Source organism: Necator americanus, chromosome X (genome assembly GCF_031761385.1).
Source record: "Necator americanus strain Aroian chromosome X, whole genome shotgun sequence".
In the NCBI taxonomy this organism is placed as follows: Eukaryota; Metazoa; Nematoda; class Chromadorea; order Rhabditida; family Ancylostomatidae; genus Necator; species Necator americanus.
The window spans coordinates 12,531,882-12,549,360 of NC_087376.1; the positions used below are offsets into that span (position 1 = coordinate 12,531,882).

Here is a 17,479-nt window from a genome sequence, read left to right on the forward strand (position 1 = left end):
TCACAGATTAGCGAGGAGACGAGAGTTCAAAGCAAGATCCAGACCAACATAGCAGCAGCAATTAACGCCAATCCCTTTCAATTTAGAACCTTTTGATGTATACCTCGCTATTCAAATGTTTTTTTTCCACTTCATCCGAAAGTCGCTGAAGCCTCGTAATGAAATGTCAAACGTTGAGGAAAAAAATACACTGGTGATTGGATCCGCGAAGAAACATTTGAAAAAACTACTACAAAGTTGCTTAAATAATGTCCCGTTTTGCAAATATTAATGCCTTCTGTTGTCCACGCCAACAAGAAACTATCAATTTCACAAGAACTCAGTTGTTTAGCAACCTCCTCTCAACCAAAAATCATTTGACAGAGGAAATGAGTTGCTTACTTGTTTTCGCCAAAAACAACCTTACAAGCTTTACTTAAACCATACTTGAGTTAAAATGAGTGTCTATTTACGCAGTGTAGATCACAGAATAAACATGCAATCGAAAACGGATACATTATTGATATTAAAAGCAACGTATCATGAAATTGACGGTATTAGGGTATTTGTAAGACGATATTAAATTCCGGTTGTAGATTACCAGTAGGAGTGTGGTGACGTTCAATTTTCCCCAATCGTCTTGAAAAATCGCGTGGAAAACGGCCCTAGTCCCTACGACATGCGTTTCTCGTAGGAACTAAGGCACTTCCCGCGCTGTTTTTCAGGATGATTAAAGGCAGCATGTCACAAAATTGACGTAGTGTGGAAATCAGGTGGAAAGTAGAGAGTTAAGGGCGTAGACTACGAATGCGACCGCGACTCAGCTCAATTTCCTCTAATCGTCCTTAAAAACGCGCAGGAACAGCCTTCATTCTTACGAGGTGTTTTAGAACGCTCTATCCTTGTTCTGCCTCTGGTCCCCTCTACATCCTTGCTTTTACTTGAATAAGCTGCTGAGGAGACCTCATTGGTGTTCGACTGTTCGTACGCAGATACAGCTCACGCACAAGGGTAACGCGTTCCAACTTAGCTCGTAGAAACGAGTCTAAAGCCGTTTTTAGCACGATTGGGGGAAGTTGGTGAATACGATCATATTCGTAATCCACTCCTCGAGCTCTCTATTTTTCCAGAGGTTTCCCAACTACGTCAGTTTCGTGAAACTTGCCTTTAACGAGAATTGAGACCACGCTCACACTCGACATCCACAACTCATAATCTACAACCTGAACTCTACTTAATCCCACGAATACTTCAACGGTGTCAATTTCGATATGCTGCTTTTATCACGGACAAAAGGAGTGGTCGATCAGTAGTAGACCATGATCCGCAGAAAACCATGTTTTTTTTTTCAAAACTGTAGAGATTTTCATGGAGGAATCTCTGCAGAAGAAACGGTGTAGAGAAGTTGCATCATAGAACTGATGCGGACGTGCAGATTATGGACGCTCTGCCACATCTTTGCTGACAACTAGCGCCTGATGATATAAAACTATCTGATCACCTTTCTATCTTCCACTTTCTACGTTGTTTGCAGGTTATTACGCAAAAAAAAAGTTTGCAAGCAAGCTCGAAGGTGGTAGAAAGGTAACCAGATTGTTTAATTATTTAATTATTTTACGGATTTGTGGTAGATAGGAGCTTGCCAGTGCTCGCAGAAGGTGATTAGGTGACTAGCTTTAGATTATATGCGTTTGTTTACAAGAAAACCGTAAGAACTACTACTTTACATACTTCCTTTGGCAATAACCACGTGCTAAGATGGATACTTGTGTGAGGTACAGTGGAATCGCTAATTCTTCGACAGAAGACGAAAAAAACGCGGATTCGCGTCTTTTCCGTCTTTTTTTCATAACTCACCTCAAATTGATCCTTATTATCAATATCAATATCAATAGATTCGAGAGCGCGAGCTCTACAGATTGAATATAATTAGAGCTTTCAAAACCTATCAAGGAAACAGTTTCCGAAAAATCACCTGCGGGTACATATTAATAAGGCTGAGTCCGAGATAATGGCGCCCCAAGGATATATGATCTTTGAAGTGAACATATTTTTCGAAAAGTGAAATGATCGTCACATATTGGTAATCTACGTAATATTGCCAACAGTTTGATATCTCTCACAGCTACAAGTCCATGACTCTCTCAATAGAAAACACTTTTAGTCCTATGAATTTTTCCGGTTTTTTCTTTGATATGTTTCAGCTTCGCTCAGTTTTGAACCTGCAAAGATATAGGACTTTTCATGTGTTTTTACAGAAAACTTATTTTTTGCGGTTTATTGGAGGTTTCTTCAAATATCAAGTGGATATGTTATTTCAGGAAAAAGAGATCTATCGAATGGTGTCGATTTCAAAAAAAATTATGTTTCTTTCAAATTTCATCACAAGTTACTTCAGCCTCTATGAAAGGCTATTGTCATCCAGGCATGCCGACCCACCAGATACCTTAGGACACACATCGAGCCACGGCTGTGTTACTGCATTGATTACTACATTTGAAAAGAACAAAATAACTACATAACAACAATACAGAAGAAAAGAATAAAAACTTTTGCTCTTCAAAGATCATATATCCTTGGGGCGCAATTATCTCCGACTCAGCCCTGTTAATATGTACCTGCAGGTAATTTTTTCGGAAACTGTTTCCTTGATAGATTTTGAAAAATCTAATTATATTCAGTCGGTAGAGCTCGCGCTCACGAATCTATTGATGTGTAAATTTTATAATGAAGATCAACTTGAGGTGAGTTATGAAAAAAAGACGCGAATCCGCGTTTTTTTTCGTCTTCTGTCGAAGAATTAGCGATTCTACTGTACCAGCAGCTTTAAATGACTACAATGGCAATTTCAGGAAGCGAAAGGTACTGAACCACACTCATCGTGGTTATTTCTGCGAAGTCACTCTTTCTTTGAAGCAGTTGATATAATCGAAGTCCAAATGGGTCATTGAAGAGATGAAATGAAAGCATAATTCAGACCTGGTTTTTACTTCTTTATGCGACTTCTTGCGGGAATTTCTCCATAAATCAGCCATTCCCACCTGATTGTCTTAATACTGACTTTAACTCTGGATCGTATTTGTCCATACACCTAAACCACTGAAGACAGCAATAACGGTGTCTTCTCTAATGAACTCAATATTCAGGAATAATCGCGGAAATGGTGGGATATCTTCCTCCGTCTAGGATTCCTGAGATTACGAAGATCATCCGTTCAATATGCATAGAAGAAAGAACATCTGACTTATGAAGACACGCTATAATGACTTTCTCCATAAGAAGTTATCGGTCAGGGATCGCAGGAATTATAGAGCAATCTGACAGTGGCCTTTTATGCAAAAGGTATTGGAGCGGATTATATTGGGTCGGTCTATCAAAAATCGGATTATCGCAAAGGAAGAACGCGCGAAAAGCAAGGCGGTTTCCTTAGCATTTCATCTACGACTGACCAGTGGTCCGTAGAGTGATATACTGCGGCGGAGTCAATGCATTTAGCTTTCCTGGACTTCGAAACCACATTCGACTCTCCTCAACGGGAATACGGGTGGACAGGCAACGGATCAATTTCGTCGATGAGTGTTTTTACCTCAACTGTATGCTGAGGAACAACGGAAGCTACGAATGTCACATACAGAAGAGATGCGTTAAAGTCTGCTTTGCATTGAACTCCTCAACTCCAACCGTCCACGAATTCAAGTTGTGGCTCTATTTATCCGCTATTCGCCTCATTATGAAGTACGCAGCGGAGACTTGGGCACCACCGTGGAGAGTCTTGATTGCGCAGAAAGGAAGCTACCTAGAAGGCTGCTCGGCTACTGTTGGCACAATGAAGGTCTTTATGCGGAAATCGATGTAGCGTACCGGCGTCTGACACGCGGAACGTATCAACATCCCGCGCCGATATCGAAAGTGGCCACAGAAAATCGTTTTCGCTTCTTTGGTCACATTCTGGCGAAATCAACAAACGTTGTTGTTGTTCGTTGTTCAACGTTCTGAAGGATCTCCCGGGTTTAAACTGGAAAGGCCACTTGGTTGAAAGAGAATGCTCTGAACTGACGGAATAAAAGAAAACCTGAAGACCTTCGGCGTTGAGAGACAGTTCAAGCGAAGCTACAGATTTTGCAAGATATGGGAGCGCAACGAATGAGTCGATTCTGTGCATGCGATTGGTGAAGATCGAGAAAGCTAATCTTGAGGACGACACACCCCGGCGAAGACGCTATATTACCTTCGCTGAGGTGTGTCGTAGTCACTATAATTCTTCCCAACCTTTTATATCTTCAATAAGAGTTTGCACAGAGTAGAAGTTGAATCTTCGTACTGCTATTAGCGAATACAACAATATCGTCGGTGAAGTTGAGCTCGGTCAAAGAACTCATTTATACTGCCAAGACAGTGTTGGCAAAACACTGAACGACTATCTTTCGTATGATTTTATCGATGGGAATGTAGAACAGGAAGGATCCTGCCGCTGCCCTCGTCTCACTCCAGTTAAAGGCAGCATACCACGAATCTGAGGTGGTGCAGATTTAAGGTGGAATATCAGTATACCGGGTCGTAGATTATGGAGACGGGGGTGGTTCCGCTCATCTCTCTATGCATCACTGCAAACAGCCGCCTCCAGAATGCTGTTTTGTACGACGCCATCTATTGCAACGCTCCACCCCTTGCGCCGCCTCCGCTCTGCGATTAGTCGAAAATCAATTCGGACTGCCCCGATAGGCAGTAAGGAACGCAACGCGTGCAAGGGTGGCGCGCTGCAGTAGGAGGCATCGTAAAAAAAAACAGCATTCTGGAAGCGGCTGTTTGCAGTGATGCAGGCAGAGATGAGCGGAACCACCCTCGTCTCCATAATCTATGACCCCGTATACGGATACTCCACTTTACCTCTGATTCGTGGTATGCTGCCTTTAAACTACTTCAAACGATGATGCACATCCAGTTAGTGTTTTCGAACTGCAGCAGTTGTATAACCTCAGTGGGATGAATACGGATGCGCCTACAATATGTCTTTTCAAGCGATTAAGCCGTACTTTGAAACAAGAGCTGAAGTAAAACAGTTGCGTACTATATATCGTTGTGAATAGTTATGGATACTTGTCCATTCATGGAATGAAAAATGAAACATCACGCCATCAACGCTTCCCTTGGAGAATATAAAACCTCTATTTAGAATCAAATTCTTACCCATGTGTTTCAATGTTGATGTCAAAAATGTCTCTAGCAATCTCTCACCTGCAGGCCTTTATCTCATTCCTACTAAAATTTTCATTTACTTTTGCACGAGTTGAGGAAATCTTACTAAAAATTTCATCTCCTTTTGTACATCAAAAAGCACTACTTCCGCTACTGGGTCATGCCATAAAGTTGAAAACTTGAAACAGAAATTTTGAAAAAAAAAAGATTGGAAATTGAAATTCGTTCAATATCCTGATCATAAATGAATGAAGCCTTAGATTGTAAAAGAGGGTCTTATCACTAAAAAAAACAAAGCTAAAATTCACTCACAATTTGCACAACTGATTCAAAAGTGAGAAAATAATAGAAAACAAGAAATTGACTAGAACTCACTCAAAATTCAAGACATCCATCGCAGTTATATAGACATGGTACATCCAATTACTACAAACATCTACTATGTGGAACGGAAGCTAAACTACAAGAAGTCTGAAATGTAACCATGAATTATGGTATGGACAACATAATACAACTACAAAGAAAGAAAAACAACTACCTTCTAATATACGCATCATAAATATTTGCAGAACCAAAGCATATAAATAGTTGCAACAAGCTCGACAGTCAACCGGATGACACATGATCCTGTAAGGTAAAGTGAGCATAGCAAAACTAGTAATTAATGCAGATATTTGAAGCTCGTCTAGGCGGAGGGACGGCCTCGACGTGCTTAACTGCTACTTGCTCGCGATGGAACTGCTTGTACTAACTCAGTAAAGCGTTCAAGTATACGCTCTCGGCACTTCGAACCCATTTAACCTACACAGTTACATAGCACAAGTGTTTGAAATATTACAAAAAGAAGCCCATTCACCGCTGCCAGGGACCGTAACCAGATAGGCAGAAGGTTAACGTGACTGTGGAATCTCTGATAACATCTCATTACGCTGAAGAGCCAACATCATCGGGAGAACTCCAACAAACTGCTCTGTCCAGAATGCTGCGATACCTCTAGGAGCAGTTTTCTGCACACAGAAAACACGCATCAGAGATGACCCCGTTATCTGTAACAACAGTAATATCTGCGGTCGGTAGATATTACTGTTGCCCACCGTGGTTTTTAAATCCCTTGAAAGGTAAATATATGAGAAAGGGGAGGGAATTGACAGATAGCATTCACACAGCTCTCTTCGCTCAAAAATAAACTTTCAGCACTCTCCACAAGCTTTATGTTACATTTATTTTCCAAAAAGCTATTTAACAGCGAAAAACAATCCTTGTGTGCGGTGGGCTGTAGTACTGAGTTACAAGTAAAGAAACGTTCTTAACCTCACTGTTAACAGGTAATCTACCATTTAACTCTCCGAAAATCTTCATTTCGAGATTTTCACCATGTTCTATTGTTATATCCTAAGGCACTTCAACATTAAACTCAAAACAAGACCAAAAAACTGCCACATATGTACCAGGATTATCTTTTTCTCACGGACACCAAACATCGGGATTCAAACATTTACTTTTTGCTTCAATTATCTTAGAATGAATTGAGGTTTCTAGATATCTCTTCTATTGCAGACTCATGCAGATAGAGGGTATATAGTAGAAGAGTGTTATGTAAATACTAACGTCCTTAGAAGGAAACGCTTCGAAGCGGGAAGAGTCTGAGAACCGTTTCCTGAATTGGTGCCTTCGTGCGGCTTGCTCTGTTCTACCAGAGCTGAACGATTCATTTATTACCATTAGAGGAATTGGGTTTATCAAAAGCTGATCGACTGAAATTACTGTTCAGTTCCTTCACGTTCAAACAAAATCCGCAAAATGCACAGTATCTTTGCGGCGCCACCAAGGTAGCAGAAGTGGTGCAGATCACGAGAGGCAGCGCACGTGTCAAAACCATGTGTCATGTAAGGCGGCACCGTATCACCCTTCTGCAAAACTCCTATTTAGGTGATTTGAATGAATTTGCCCCAGAATACACTCAAATAAAGTCTTGTATATGGGAACTTGGGCAATATCTTCAATTATCCATACAAACCCAATGATAAAGAAATACATGAAAAGGAGCTAAGAAGACCTTTTAAGCAGCAAAACCACTAGTACCATCTTCAGTGGACTCGAATGGATGAAATAGTTGCTGACCATACGTTGGCCCAGTGCCGTATCCTGAAAACTACTTCTCAGTATCCTACTCAATTGATCCCAAATCCATTAGAAGCACTTTCAAAACGCAAAGATCGACCTCCAAGAGTATATGAATTGGTATTGTCTGTGACATCCGATGTGCTAATTTTCCTTTGTGGAGAGCCACCCTCCGAAGAAAGTGCAGACGAAGATGCAGGAGAGCACGACTGAGTAGCTGGAATAAGGGCAACACAATTGTCCGAAGCCTTATTATTAAAGGTATTAGAGAAGTATGTATGTATTGAATAAGTTAACATTGAAACACGAACCAGAATTCACTCTTGAACGAAACCCGCTATCTTCGTCATCCTCTTTGTCCTTCTTCTTTGGAGCAAACACATCGAATGGATCCAGGTGAAGGGGTAGTGATGCTCTGGAAATTCACGTTAAACGTTCGATGAAACAAAGAGGGACCTAATACCCGAACATGTTGTGATATGAGAAATGATAGCTATGAAACTTTGTTACTGTTGGTCGACCCAGGATTGTGAACCCAGTCGATCTGACTATCAGACCAAATTCACTTCTATTCCAAAAGATCTGAGGTATCAGCAACAACAGTTTGCAGCATATCTTTAGAATACAATAAAAAATGTGCAAATTTGTCCCAAATCCGTCTCGTGTTTTCAACTAAGCTGAGGCCTCTTTGGTTAAAATGAAGGTGTTCTCCGAATTCTGAGGATTGGCTAGACCCAAATTTCTGACTGGCTTTTCCATGAACGAATTTATATCTCATCCATAAAAGTCAAGAAACTGCATTCAATGGGTGAGAACACCGCAGTAGTTTGAATTTGCAACGGGCTTTACTTCAATACAAAGCAATTAATCTCATAACAACAACTGGTCTCAAAAGCTAGAATTTTCGAACTTATTTAGCGTATCACAAAACTGATGCAACTCGAAAGTCTGTGGGAAGGTATAGAGTCTGGGGTGTAGACTACGAATATGAGCGTGGCTCCACTCAATTCCGCTTAATCGTCCTGAAAAACAGCGTTGGAATGGCTTTCGTTTCTAGGAGATAGGTTCAAACGCGCCGCCTTGCACATGTTCCAATTCTCTCACCAGCATATTCATTGGTTTCGTCTTGAATAAGGTAGTGAAGAGACTTCATTGATCTTCGATCGGTTGTTCGTGGATCCAGCGCGTGCACAAGAATGGAGCGTTTTCCAGTACCTCGCAGGAATAAATTCAAGCTCACAATCATAATCTACACTCCAAACTATACGTTCCAAAAGGTTTCTTAACTACTTCGTTTACGTAATGCACCGCCTTTAAACCAAGAACATGAAATTAAAATTTGAGAGAATTGCACAGACTTACAAGACAGGGGTTTCCTAATAATGAAGACAGTATTTCTCCATTTGAAATAACGAAAAGAAATGTCATGCGAAATTCCAAGCCAAGAAAGGGGGCCTGCAGTGAAGCTAAGGTAAAGCACTGTTAATATCGTCTGCGAAGCAGTCTGGCGTTGAATCACGATCTGGCAAAGGTTTGTTGAACGAAACGATTACTGCGCACACGTTATAGATGAAGTATAAGGGATAGCTACACGGCCTTCCTTTGCTTCATCGTTCTCCCGCCTTGGTTATTCATTGTCTGTGAGCTCATATAAATATATAACAAAAAATTTTAGGGAAAATAACGCAAAACAATATCAGCACAATGTATCGACGAGGTAAAAAAATCAATAAATTTTAGAAATCTCAATCGAAGTGGATAGTTCTGGCTGAAAAGAAATTTTTCTGGTAAAAAAAAGCTTCAAGTCACAAGCTATGCAACAGCTTTGAGGTGTGGTGGAAAAATGCGCTACTGGAAGAGAAAAAATCTAAACTACCAGGGTAGACATGCAACGGCATTGACACAACTATTACTAAGTAGTCAAGTATTCACTTTCGAAATGCTGTGCTTCGCAAAATGGAGGTAGAACTTCCTATTCAATTAAACGAGTTGATCTTTTGACCCTAACGACTTCTTCAGATGCAATCAATTCCAGTTTCAGTTTGTTGAGTATAAATACCACGGTGCTCATTACGAACATCCCCATTACTATGAAAAATCCATAAATAGCAGAAAAAAGGGAAAATTTCGTTAACGATTTAACCATTTTAATAACGCACTTCACTACGCACCTAAATGCAATAAAGCAGAGAAATCTCAATCGTAGGAGAATGCGAACCTTCTGGGAACATGATGATATCCTAGTGACGAAACATCATATCCACTCCCGCCATCCTTGCTGGAACCGTCAAATGAAAAGAACGCTTCACTCTCAGACGGTATGAAAGAAAATGCATCGAAAGGAGAATGAACCGACACCATCTGAAGGAAAACAACACTTTGAAACGTGACATAAACCAAGTCCCACAATCTTTTGAACTACAATATTTCGATAGATCATCTAATCTTCAACCACTGCACAAGAAAAAAAGTAACCATTTTAGTTCATCTTCTTGGACTATTTTTGTCTCAGGATGAAGGTGATACGTTGTTTTCCTATTGCCCGCGAAAAGCGTAGCAAACCCTGGGGTTTTGGGTGCCGCAACGAAACCGTCAAACATGAGCCGGGTTATTTCTGCGATCGTCTTCGTCAGAAGTCCCGACTTTTTGCGATGTATATAATCCGAGATCATATGAGGAGAATCATTAATCAAGTCGTTGCAGTTGGACAATTTTTGAGAACTAGTTTTAGTTTCGTCAGTGCCGTGATAAGTTTTCCTGCATATCTGTAGAACCTCAGATCCAGAAACAAACAGGTCACCACACAACTTGCACAACATGGACGAAGTTCTTATAGTTCTAGTGTAGATCCTATCGAAATTAACTCGTCATCTCATCTCTGAGCCGAGTACTGTACTTACCCTCTGTGAATTGCATGAAATATGAAATTTTAATGAGAAAATTTCCCTTCTCGTATCCATGTTAGAAAGCCAAAGAAGGGTAGAATAGTCCCGAATGAACAGCTCTGTAAGTCGATAAACCCGTTGAAAACTCTCACATAGATGATACACGACAATTAGCAGGTTAAATATTGTTACTCACACAAAGGAGTGTTCAACACATTAACACAAACGCTGGAGTTCTCGACAATTTTACTCCGAGAAGGCTGCTCAACAGTAGGAATGATTTTGGAATTCTCAACAATGTCACTCTAGCAGTAGGGAAGTGAATATTTTCCTTCAGAGAATGGAGTATCCACCATTCCGCCATTCAGACTCTGGAATACTCAACAATGTCACTTGTGCAGTGGGGTACTCTATACTTTCCCTCAGAGAATGGAGTAACCACCACTCGGACTCTGGAATTCTCAACAATGTCACTCCTCGTACAGTGGGATAGTCTATAATTTCAATAAGCGAATGCAGTATTAACCACTTGGACCCTGGAATTCTCAAAAATGTCACTCGGAAAGTAGGACACTCAATAATAAGAATGCCTTTGGAATTCTTAACAATAACACTCGGACAATGGGGTACTCTATACTTCCCCTCAGAGAATGGAGTACTAACCACTCGGACTCTGGAATACTCAACAGTGTCACTCGAAGTGTGAAGTACTCAACACTATCTCTAGTACAGTAGAATATCCTTATTCTGTCGAGCTACATCAGCTGTCCCCGAAATCACCGTTCCGTAAGTGACGTCGGTGATGGAACTGTTTGTTCTTTAATCTGTATTTGAGGACAGTGTATAATGAACAGCAATGATGACAATCCATCACAAATTCCGAACTATGCCGAGTGGTACCTTAACGATTCCATGCCACCGTTTCCTGCATCTTGTTGTTATAAGATTGGCTACTGTATGAATTGTTTCGCGATCACGCTTGACTACAAAGTACTCGAGAGGTTGATGGTCCCGTAGCAACCAATGTCTGTGCCGTGTTATTGTTGCATTAGTTATGCTATCTATCGTATTATCGCAACCACCCAAATTTGCAAGCATCCTAGAGGAAGGTCTGCATCATGTTGTTACAGCATTGAATGTGGCAGCGGTCAGCTGATTTTCGCAGATACCTCTTATCGCGCACCCTTTCGTGGGATTGAGCAAACCAGAGACGTAGAAAAATGAAGAGCCCTTGAATCATTTGAATTATCGACCTGCTAATATGTTGTTACAGGTGATTCTTCCAAAAAATGTTTTTTAAACTCACTAAATAGATCTTGTGCTCTTAAATCCACTAATGCCCAGATAGATGTAAAAATAAAATTGAGGTGGGTTAAAGAAGACGGCGGGGATGCGCATTTTTCGTCTTCTGTCGAAGAACTGATCGTATTGTACGTGTATGTGTATGTGTTGAGCGGATGCTAGGAGTGCATTCCTTAGATTTAACCGCACTCGCTGTCATACATTTGTTCTTTTGTTCGTTCCTTTCATGCTGGTACGACACACTAGCATCACCAGGACCAGGCCTTCGTCACACCCAACTCAACTACAATTCTGGGCTGAAGGCAAGCCGCTTGCGGTATTTTAGATTGGTCACTGGTGTCCATCTCATTCAAGAATATACTAGTGTTTTAAAATCTCTGGTTTTTTTCGTGTTGTTGCGACGAGAAACGTCAAGGACAATGAGGTGAAGTCCGACTCACTGCGAAAAAAAAGCATCCAGCTTAAATTATTTTGGGTTGCAATCAGAAGAACTCTTATTGTGTTCCTCACCTGTGTGAAGTGTCAGATCCGACGGTAATCAGTATCTCTGCCCATTGCTTTTTCGAGCACTCTTTAACACACCATTCACCTACAACACTTACTTTCCACGCAAATGAATTTACTTCTCAACTCCAACTTCTTCGGCGTTTCTCTGATTAGGCTTGTACAGTTCCAACTTTAGATTACCGATTTCGAAATGCATAGATATAGCTGATATGGAGCACATCATGTGTGGTACGTACAGTAGAATCGCTAATTCTTCGACAGAAGACGAAAAGACGAGGATTCGCGTCTTTTTCGTCTTTTTTTCATAACTCACCTCAATTTGATCTGTATTATAAGATCTTCACATCAATTGATTCGTGAGCGCGAGCTCTACCGATTGAATGTAATTAGAACTTCCATGACCTATTAAGGGAGCACCTTTTGAAAAAAAATCACCTGCGGGTACACATTAACAAGGCCGAGTCCGAGATAATTGCGCCCCAAGGATATATGATCTTTGAAGTGAACATATTTTTCGAAAAGTGAAATGATTGTCACATACTTGTAATCTAAGTAATATTGCGAACAATTTGATATCTCTCACAACTACAAGTCTATGACTGTGAAAATTTTGTAAATTTGACTAAAGTGACATGTTTGAACCCCAGGAGCGACCGACATTACCAGCTTAAAAATTGTTTCCTTGCAAAATATGCAAGAAAACTATTTGTTTTAGGAGGACCTTATCTCTTAGTTTTTCGGCTCAATAGGATTTTCTGTTTTTTGCAGCTAAAGTTACAACTTCGGTATTTTGCATTTTTTACTCTGATTTTTGACAGTTCATAAATCGCTAACAAACTAGGCTAGCCATCTGTCGGCGCAACACAATAGAAAACACTTTTAATCCTATGAATTTTCCTATTTCTTCTTCGATATGTTTCAGCTTCGGTCAGTTTTGAATCTGCAAGGATATAGAACTTTTTATGTGTTTTTACAGAAAACTTATTTTTTTGCGGTTTATTGGAAGTTTCTTCAAATATCAAGTGGACATGTTTTTCCGGAGAAAGAGATCTATTGAATGGTGTCGATTTCAAAAAAATTATGTTTCTTTCAAATTTCCACCTCAAGTTACTTCAGCCTCTATGGAAGGCTATTGTCATCCAGGCACGCCGACCCACTAGACAACCCAAAATAAATTAAGCTGGATGCTTTTTTTCGCAGTGAGTCGAACTTCACCTCATTGTCCTTGACGTTTCTCGACGCAACAACACGAAAAAAACCAGAGATTCTAAAACACTAGTATATTCTTGAATGAGATGGACACCAGTGACCAATCTAAAATACCGCAAGCGGCTTGCCTTCAGCCCAGAATTGTAGTTGAGTTGGGTGTGACGAAGGCCTGGTCCTGGTGATGCTAGTGTGTCGTACCAGCATGAAAGGAACGAACAAAAGAACAAATGTATGACAGCGAGTGCGGTTAAATCTAAGGAATGCACTCCTAGCATCCGCTCAACACATACACATACACGTACAGTACGATCAGTTCTTCGACAGAAGACGAAAAATGCGCATCCCCGCCGTCTTCTTTAACCCACCTCAATTTTATTTTTACATCTATCTGGACATTAGTGGATTTAAGAGCACAAGATCTATTTAGTGAGTTTAAAAAACATTTTTTGGAAGAATCACCTGTAACAACATATTAGCAGGTCGATAATTCAAATGATTCAAGGGCTCTTCATTTTTCTACGTCTCTGGTTTGCTCAATCCCACGAAAGGGTGCGCGATAAGAGGTATCTGCGAAAATCAGCTGACCGCTGCTGACCTGCCTTCAGCGCCGCGCAAATTCGTGTAATTACGGCTGCCGCTGCACCAGCCAGGCAGTCTTTACGACCGCCTTGGATCATTTAGGCCCCGCCTATGCCTACGAATATGGTAAATTGAGCGTAGCCTATTGTCGTAGGGGAAGTAAATCTTTCTATCCGGTTAACAACCATATGATCAGAGGCATATCAAAGTGGTATGCTGAGTGATAGGAATGGTATATGTGACCTACTTTGACCCCATTTGAGAAACTTCACACGCATAAAGATTACAGCAAAAACATGCTGCATCAAAAAACATTAACATGCATATATTTCCACACATCCCATAGTTTCACGCATTGCACGCCCTGTTTTTTGTAAACACCCAGTACATAAGTATATGTTCGTCACAATTTCTTTCAACTAGTTCATGTTCGAGATTCAACCGTAATATACGCTCAGCAAATTCATGTCCAAAATTTGAATTTACGCCAGATAATCTCCATCTACCTTTGTATATCTTCGCAAGACTTAAAAAATTTGAATTAAAGACTTACACGGACATTGATCAGTTGTTATTACTTTATATATATTTTCAAAGCTCCCTTCCACTTTCTACCTTTTTATCCCTTCATTTCTATCATTCTCTACATAAAATCAATATGACAGGTTAGATGTATTGGTGCCGAACAGACAACTCTATATGTTCGAGGTACGCATTTCTGCGAGGCATTAGCAGCACTCCGTCAGGCGTTGCTTGCCAGTTTTACTTGGCTAGATGTCCCAGAAAGAATGCCTAGAAAACGAAAAAAAGTAAAGAAATATAGACTTCCACTTACATTTCTAAACGTCATTTCACTTATGTTAACTTCTTAATCAACTCTACTTTATCTAAAGTTTCAAACATCTTCTATCACCTGGCACTTCCCCTTTTTGTTGCTCAAAGAACACATTGTAAGGGCAACAGACGCGACGAAATTGGCGAGTGTCAGCGAGTCGTAGCATGAAAGGAGCGACCAGGCTGCTATGGTGATTATGAGGCTGTCAGGAATCGCGCGACGCAATTACCAAAGCTAATTAGCCTGATGGATACATCATTCCGCCAACTCTTGACCGTTCCCTCCCTCCCTTGAAATTGTAGAAAAAGCCGTTTAATGAAGAAATCAAAAGAATTCATAGGTCTTGAACCGTCCTTTAAAGTGATGTGCGGTTAGGAGGCGTACTTCATTTGTTAACTATTTATGATTTTCGGACTTCCATAAAACACATTAAATAATGTAAAAACCGAATTTGTTATTTTATCTGCGAAAACAGAAGACATATAGAGAAAATAGTTCCTTGCACATTTTATAACAAAAAAGTTTCCTTCTCGGGAGCTAGCTTTAGTCGATCGATTCTGATGTTGAAAGATGTTACTTTAGTCAAATTTTCAACATCTCAAAGCTTATGAAACTACAGCTGTGAGAAGTGCCAACTTGTTTGCGATGGTGCACGAACATGAAACCATCATTTTTGTTCTTAAACAATAAACGTCGAAGACCACATAACGCAATTATCTGGAGCTCAGTTTCGCTAACATGAAGTCACAGGTTCTTCTTTTTGTAAAAAGTGTTTAATAGTAAGTCTAAGGAGTTCTAGCTAAACTCAGTCGATGGGTCTTGTGCTCACCAATCTGTCGAGATACAATGATAAAGATGAAAGTGGGGCGAGTTATAAAAAGAAACGGAAAAGATGCGGATCGGCATAAAAGACGCAGATATCAATTATCGTCTTTGACAACTGAACTTACTGTATGAACATAAGTGGGAAATACTTCATCAAAATCATTGGAAGAGACTTGTGCGACAATCCAATACATTAGTTCTGTTGCAGATTTAAGGCAGCTATCCGCGTTCTGTTGCGCAATAAGCTACATATTAGATGAAAGAGGGAGTCAGGCATGCCTGATTACACACCTTTTTCTGGAATGGTAGGGAGAATTGAGCGTGATCACACTCACACTAATGAACTGCACCCCCACATCTATCTATTCACGAAGAGATCCTAACATCGTCAATTCCATGACACACTGTCCTTAAGACAACACAAAAGTAAAACCACTGAAATTTCACATGTAGACACATGCGGAGGCTCGTGCCACCATAGCAAAGCTGACAATCTGGTAAGATAAATTTCAAACGCAGCATACCACGAATCTGTCGTGGTGAGGGAACCCGCAGTACAAAAAACTATAGATGGGTCGTAGACTGTGTGATCCGGCATGGAAGACGCCTTTTTTTCCGAAGATTTAAGTTGCAACACCCCACCCCCGAGCACGTCCTTCATCCAATTGCCGTCGAAAATCAGTGATGTTTTTTCACCAGCCTATTCAAGCACAACCAATGAGTAGGCTGCTGATGGGACGGAAACGTGTACATAGAAGAGCCTTCTAACGTACCTCGTAGGAAATAAAGCGTTTCCCACATCGTTTTTGACGACGATTAGTGAGAGATGAGCGGAACCACGCCGGATCACTCAATCTACAACCCCATTTCTAGTTTTTTTCCGCGGACTTCCTCACCACGTCTTGTTCCTGGTATGCTCCGTTTGAAACGTCAGAGAGTCAAAGAGGTGTTCTGGCCGGATGAAAAAGAATTCTAGTACTCACAATTTCATTTTGAATTGGCGCAATGTAGCATTGCCGACACTGATCGAGATGCCGTCGCAAGGCTAATGGTGACCTAAATATTCCGAAACATTCCTCACATCGACGGGGACCGACGTCAGCATGCACTTGTGAATGTCGGCGAAGACCACGATCGCATTCAAACGCCTTAAACATAAATTAAGTAACTTAATTAAAAATTAAGTTCGTCTACCTCAATCTTAAGGTAGGTACCTGTCTGCAGCAACTACATTTGAACGGGAACATGTCCTCCCGCGAGTGGGCGGCTGAGTGACGCATTAGAGACGCTTCGGATGGAAAAGTTAGACGACATTTCCGACATGTGTGCAACTAAATAAGTAACTATTGATAATTGATTTCTTTAATTAAGCCGGACATGAGGTTGTTACAATCCTTTATTCGTGGCTAACATTTCGGCAATATCGCTAATTATTGAAACATCAACATGCCGAGGTTTATCGAAAGTCGCACATGGTAACTCTTGATAGCTTATAAACAGGCATTCTCATAAAAAGAGACCCTCTCCATAGCACATGCCGGTAAACAGTTAATCATCTATCAAACATATATTGTAGATAATCACCTACCTTGCGACGATCACATTTCGCAAACAGACTAGAAATTTCCGAAAGGATTCCTGATTCACAGTTTCATAGTAATGTTATCCATAGGATAAGCAACCACCACTCTGTGCTCACTGCTGCATGAAACCAACTGACTCTTTAGAGGTGATACCTAGCAATGATTTTGGGAAAAAAAAACAGAAGCGCAAAGAAGGTGAATAATCGTTCCTAGTATAAACCCACACCTTGATGCGACGAACAGTATACGCATTGTTTAACGTAACTGAAGAATGGCTAAACCGTCTGGTTGGTGATGCGATATCCTCATACCTTAGTATATTGGTGTCACGGATAGCACTGGTTAATCACACGTACAGAATTTAGCACTGAAGATCAAGCGCAATTGTCCGGTGCAATAGAATTCCAGTGAAGCGTTTCAAGAAAACGTCTATCACAAGACTACCTTTGCGTTCCAGA

At 40.6% G+C, this 17,479-nt stretch overlaps 1 protein-coding gene across 3 annotated transcripts in view; it reads right to left on the minus strand.

The window, feature by feature from the left end:
* Nucleotides 1–5,601: 5,601 nt before the first annotated feature.
* RB195_022679 (uncharacterized protein) overlaps nt 5,602–17,479 on the minus strand; it is a gene marked incomplete at both ends in the record, with an annotated part of 13,056 nt that continues 1,178 nt past the window's right edge. The window contains 9 exons of one of the 3 annotated variants that reach the window (XM_064209870.1): nt 5,602–5,630; nt 5,714–5,802; nt 7,232–7,270; nt 7,302–7,320; nt 7,397–7,513; nt 7,608–7,711; nt 9,515–9,657; nt 16,422–16,586; nt 16,653–16,718. In XM_064209870.1, coding sequence (XP_064065750.1) covers nt 5,602–5,630; nt 5,714–5,802; nt 7,232–7,270; nt 7,302–7,320; nt 7,397–7,513; nt 7,608–7,711; nt 9,515–9,657; nt 16,422–16,586; nt 16,653–16,718 — 771 coding nt within the window. The other 2 variants (XM_064209871.1, XM_064209869.1) reach the window with 2 other exon arrangements.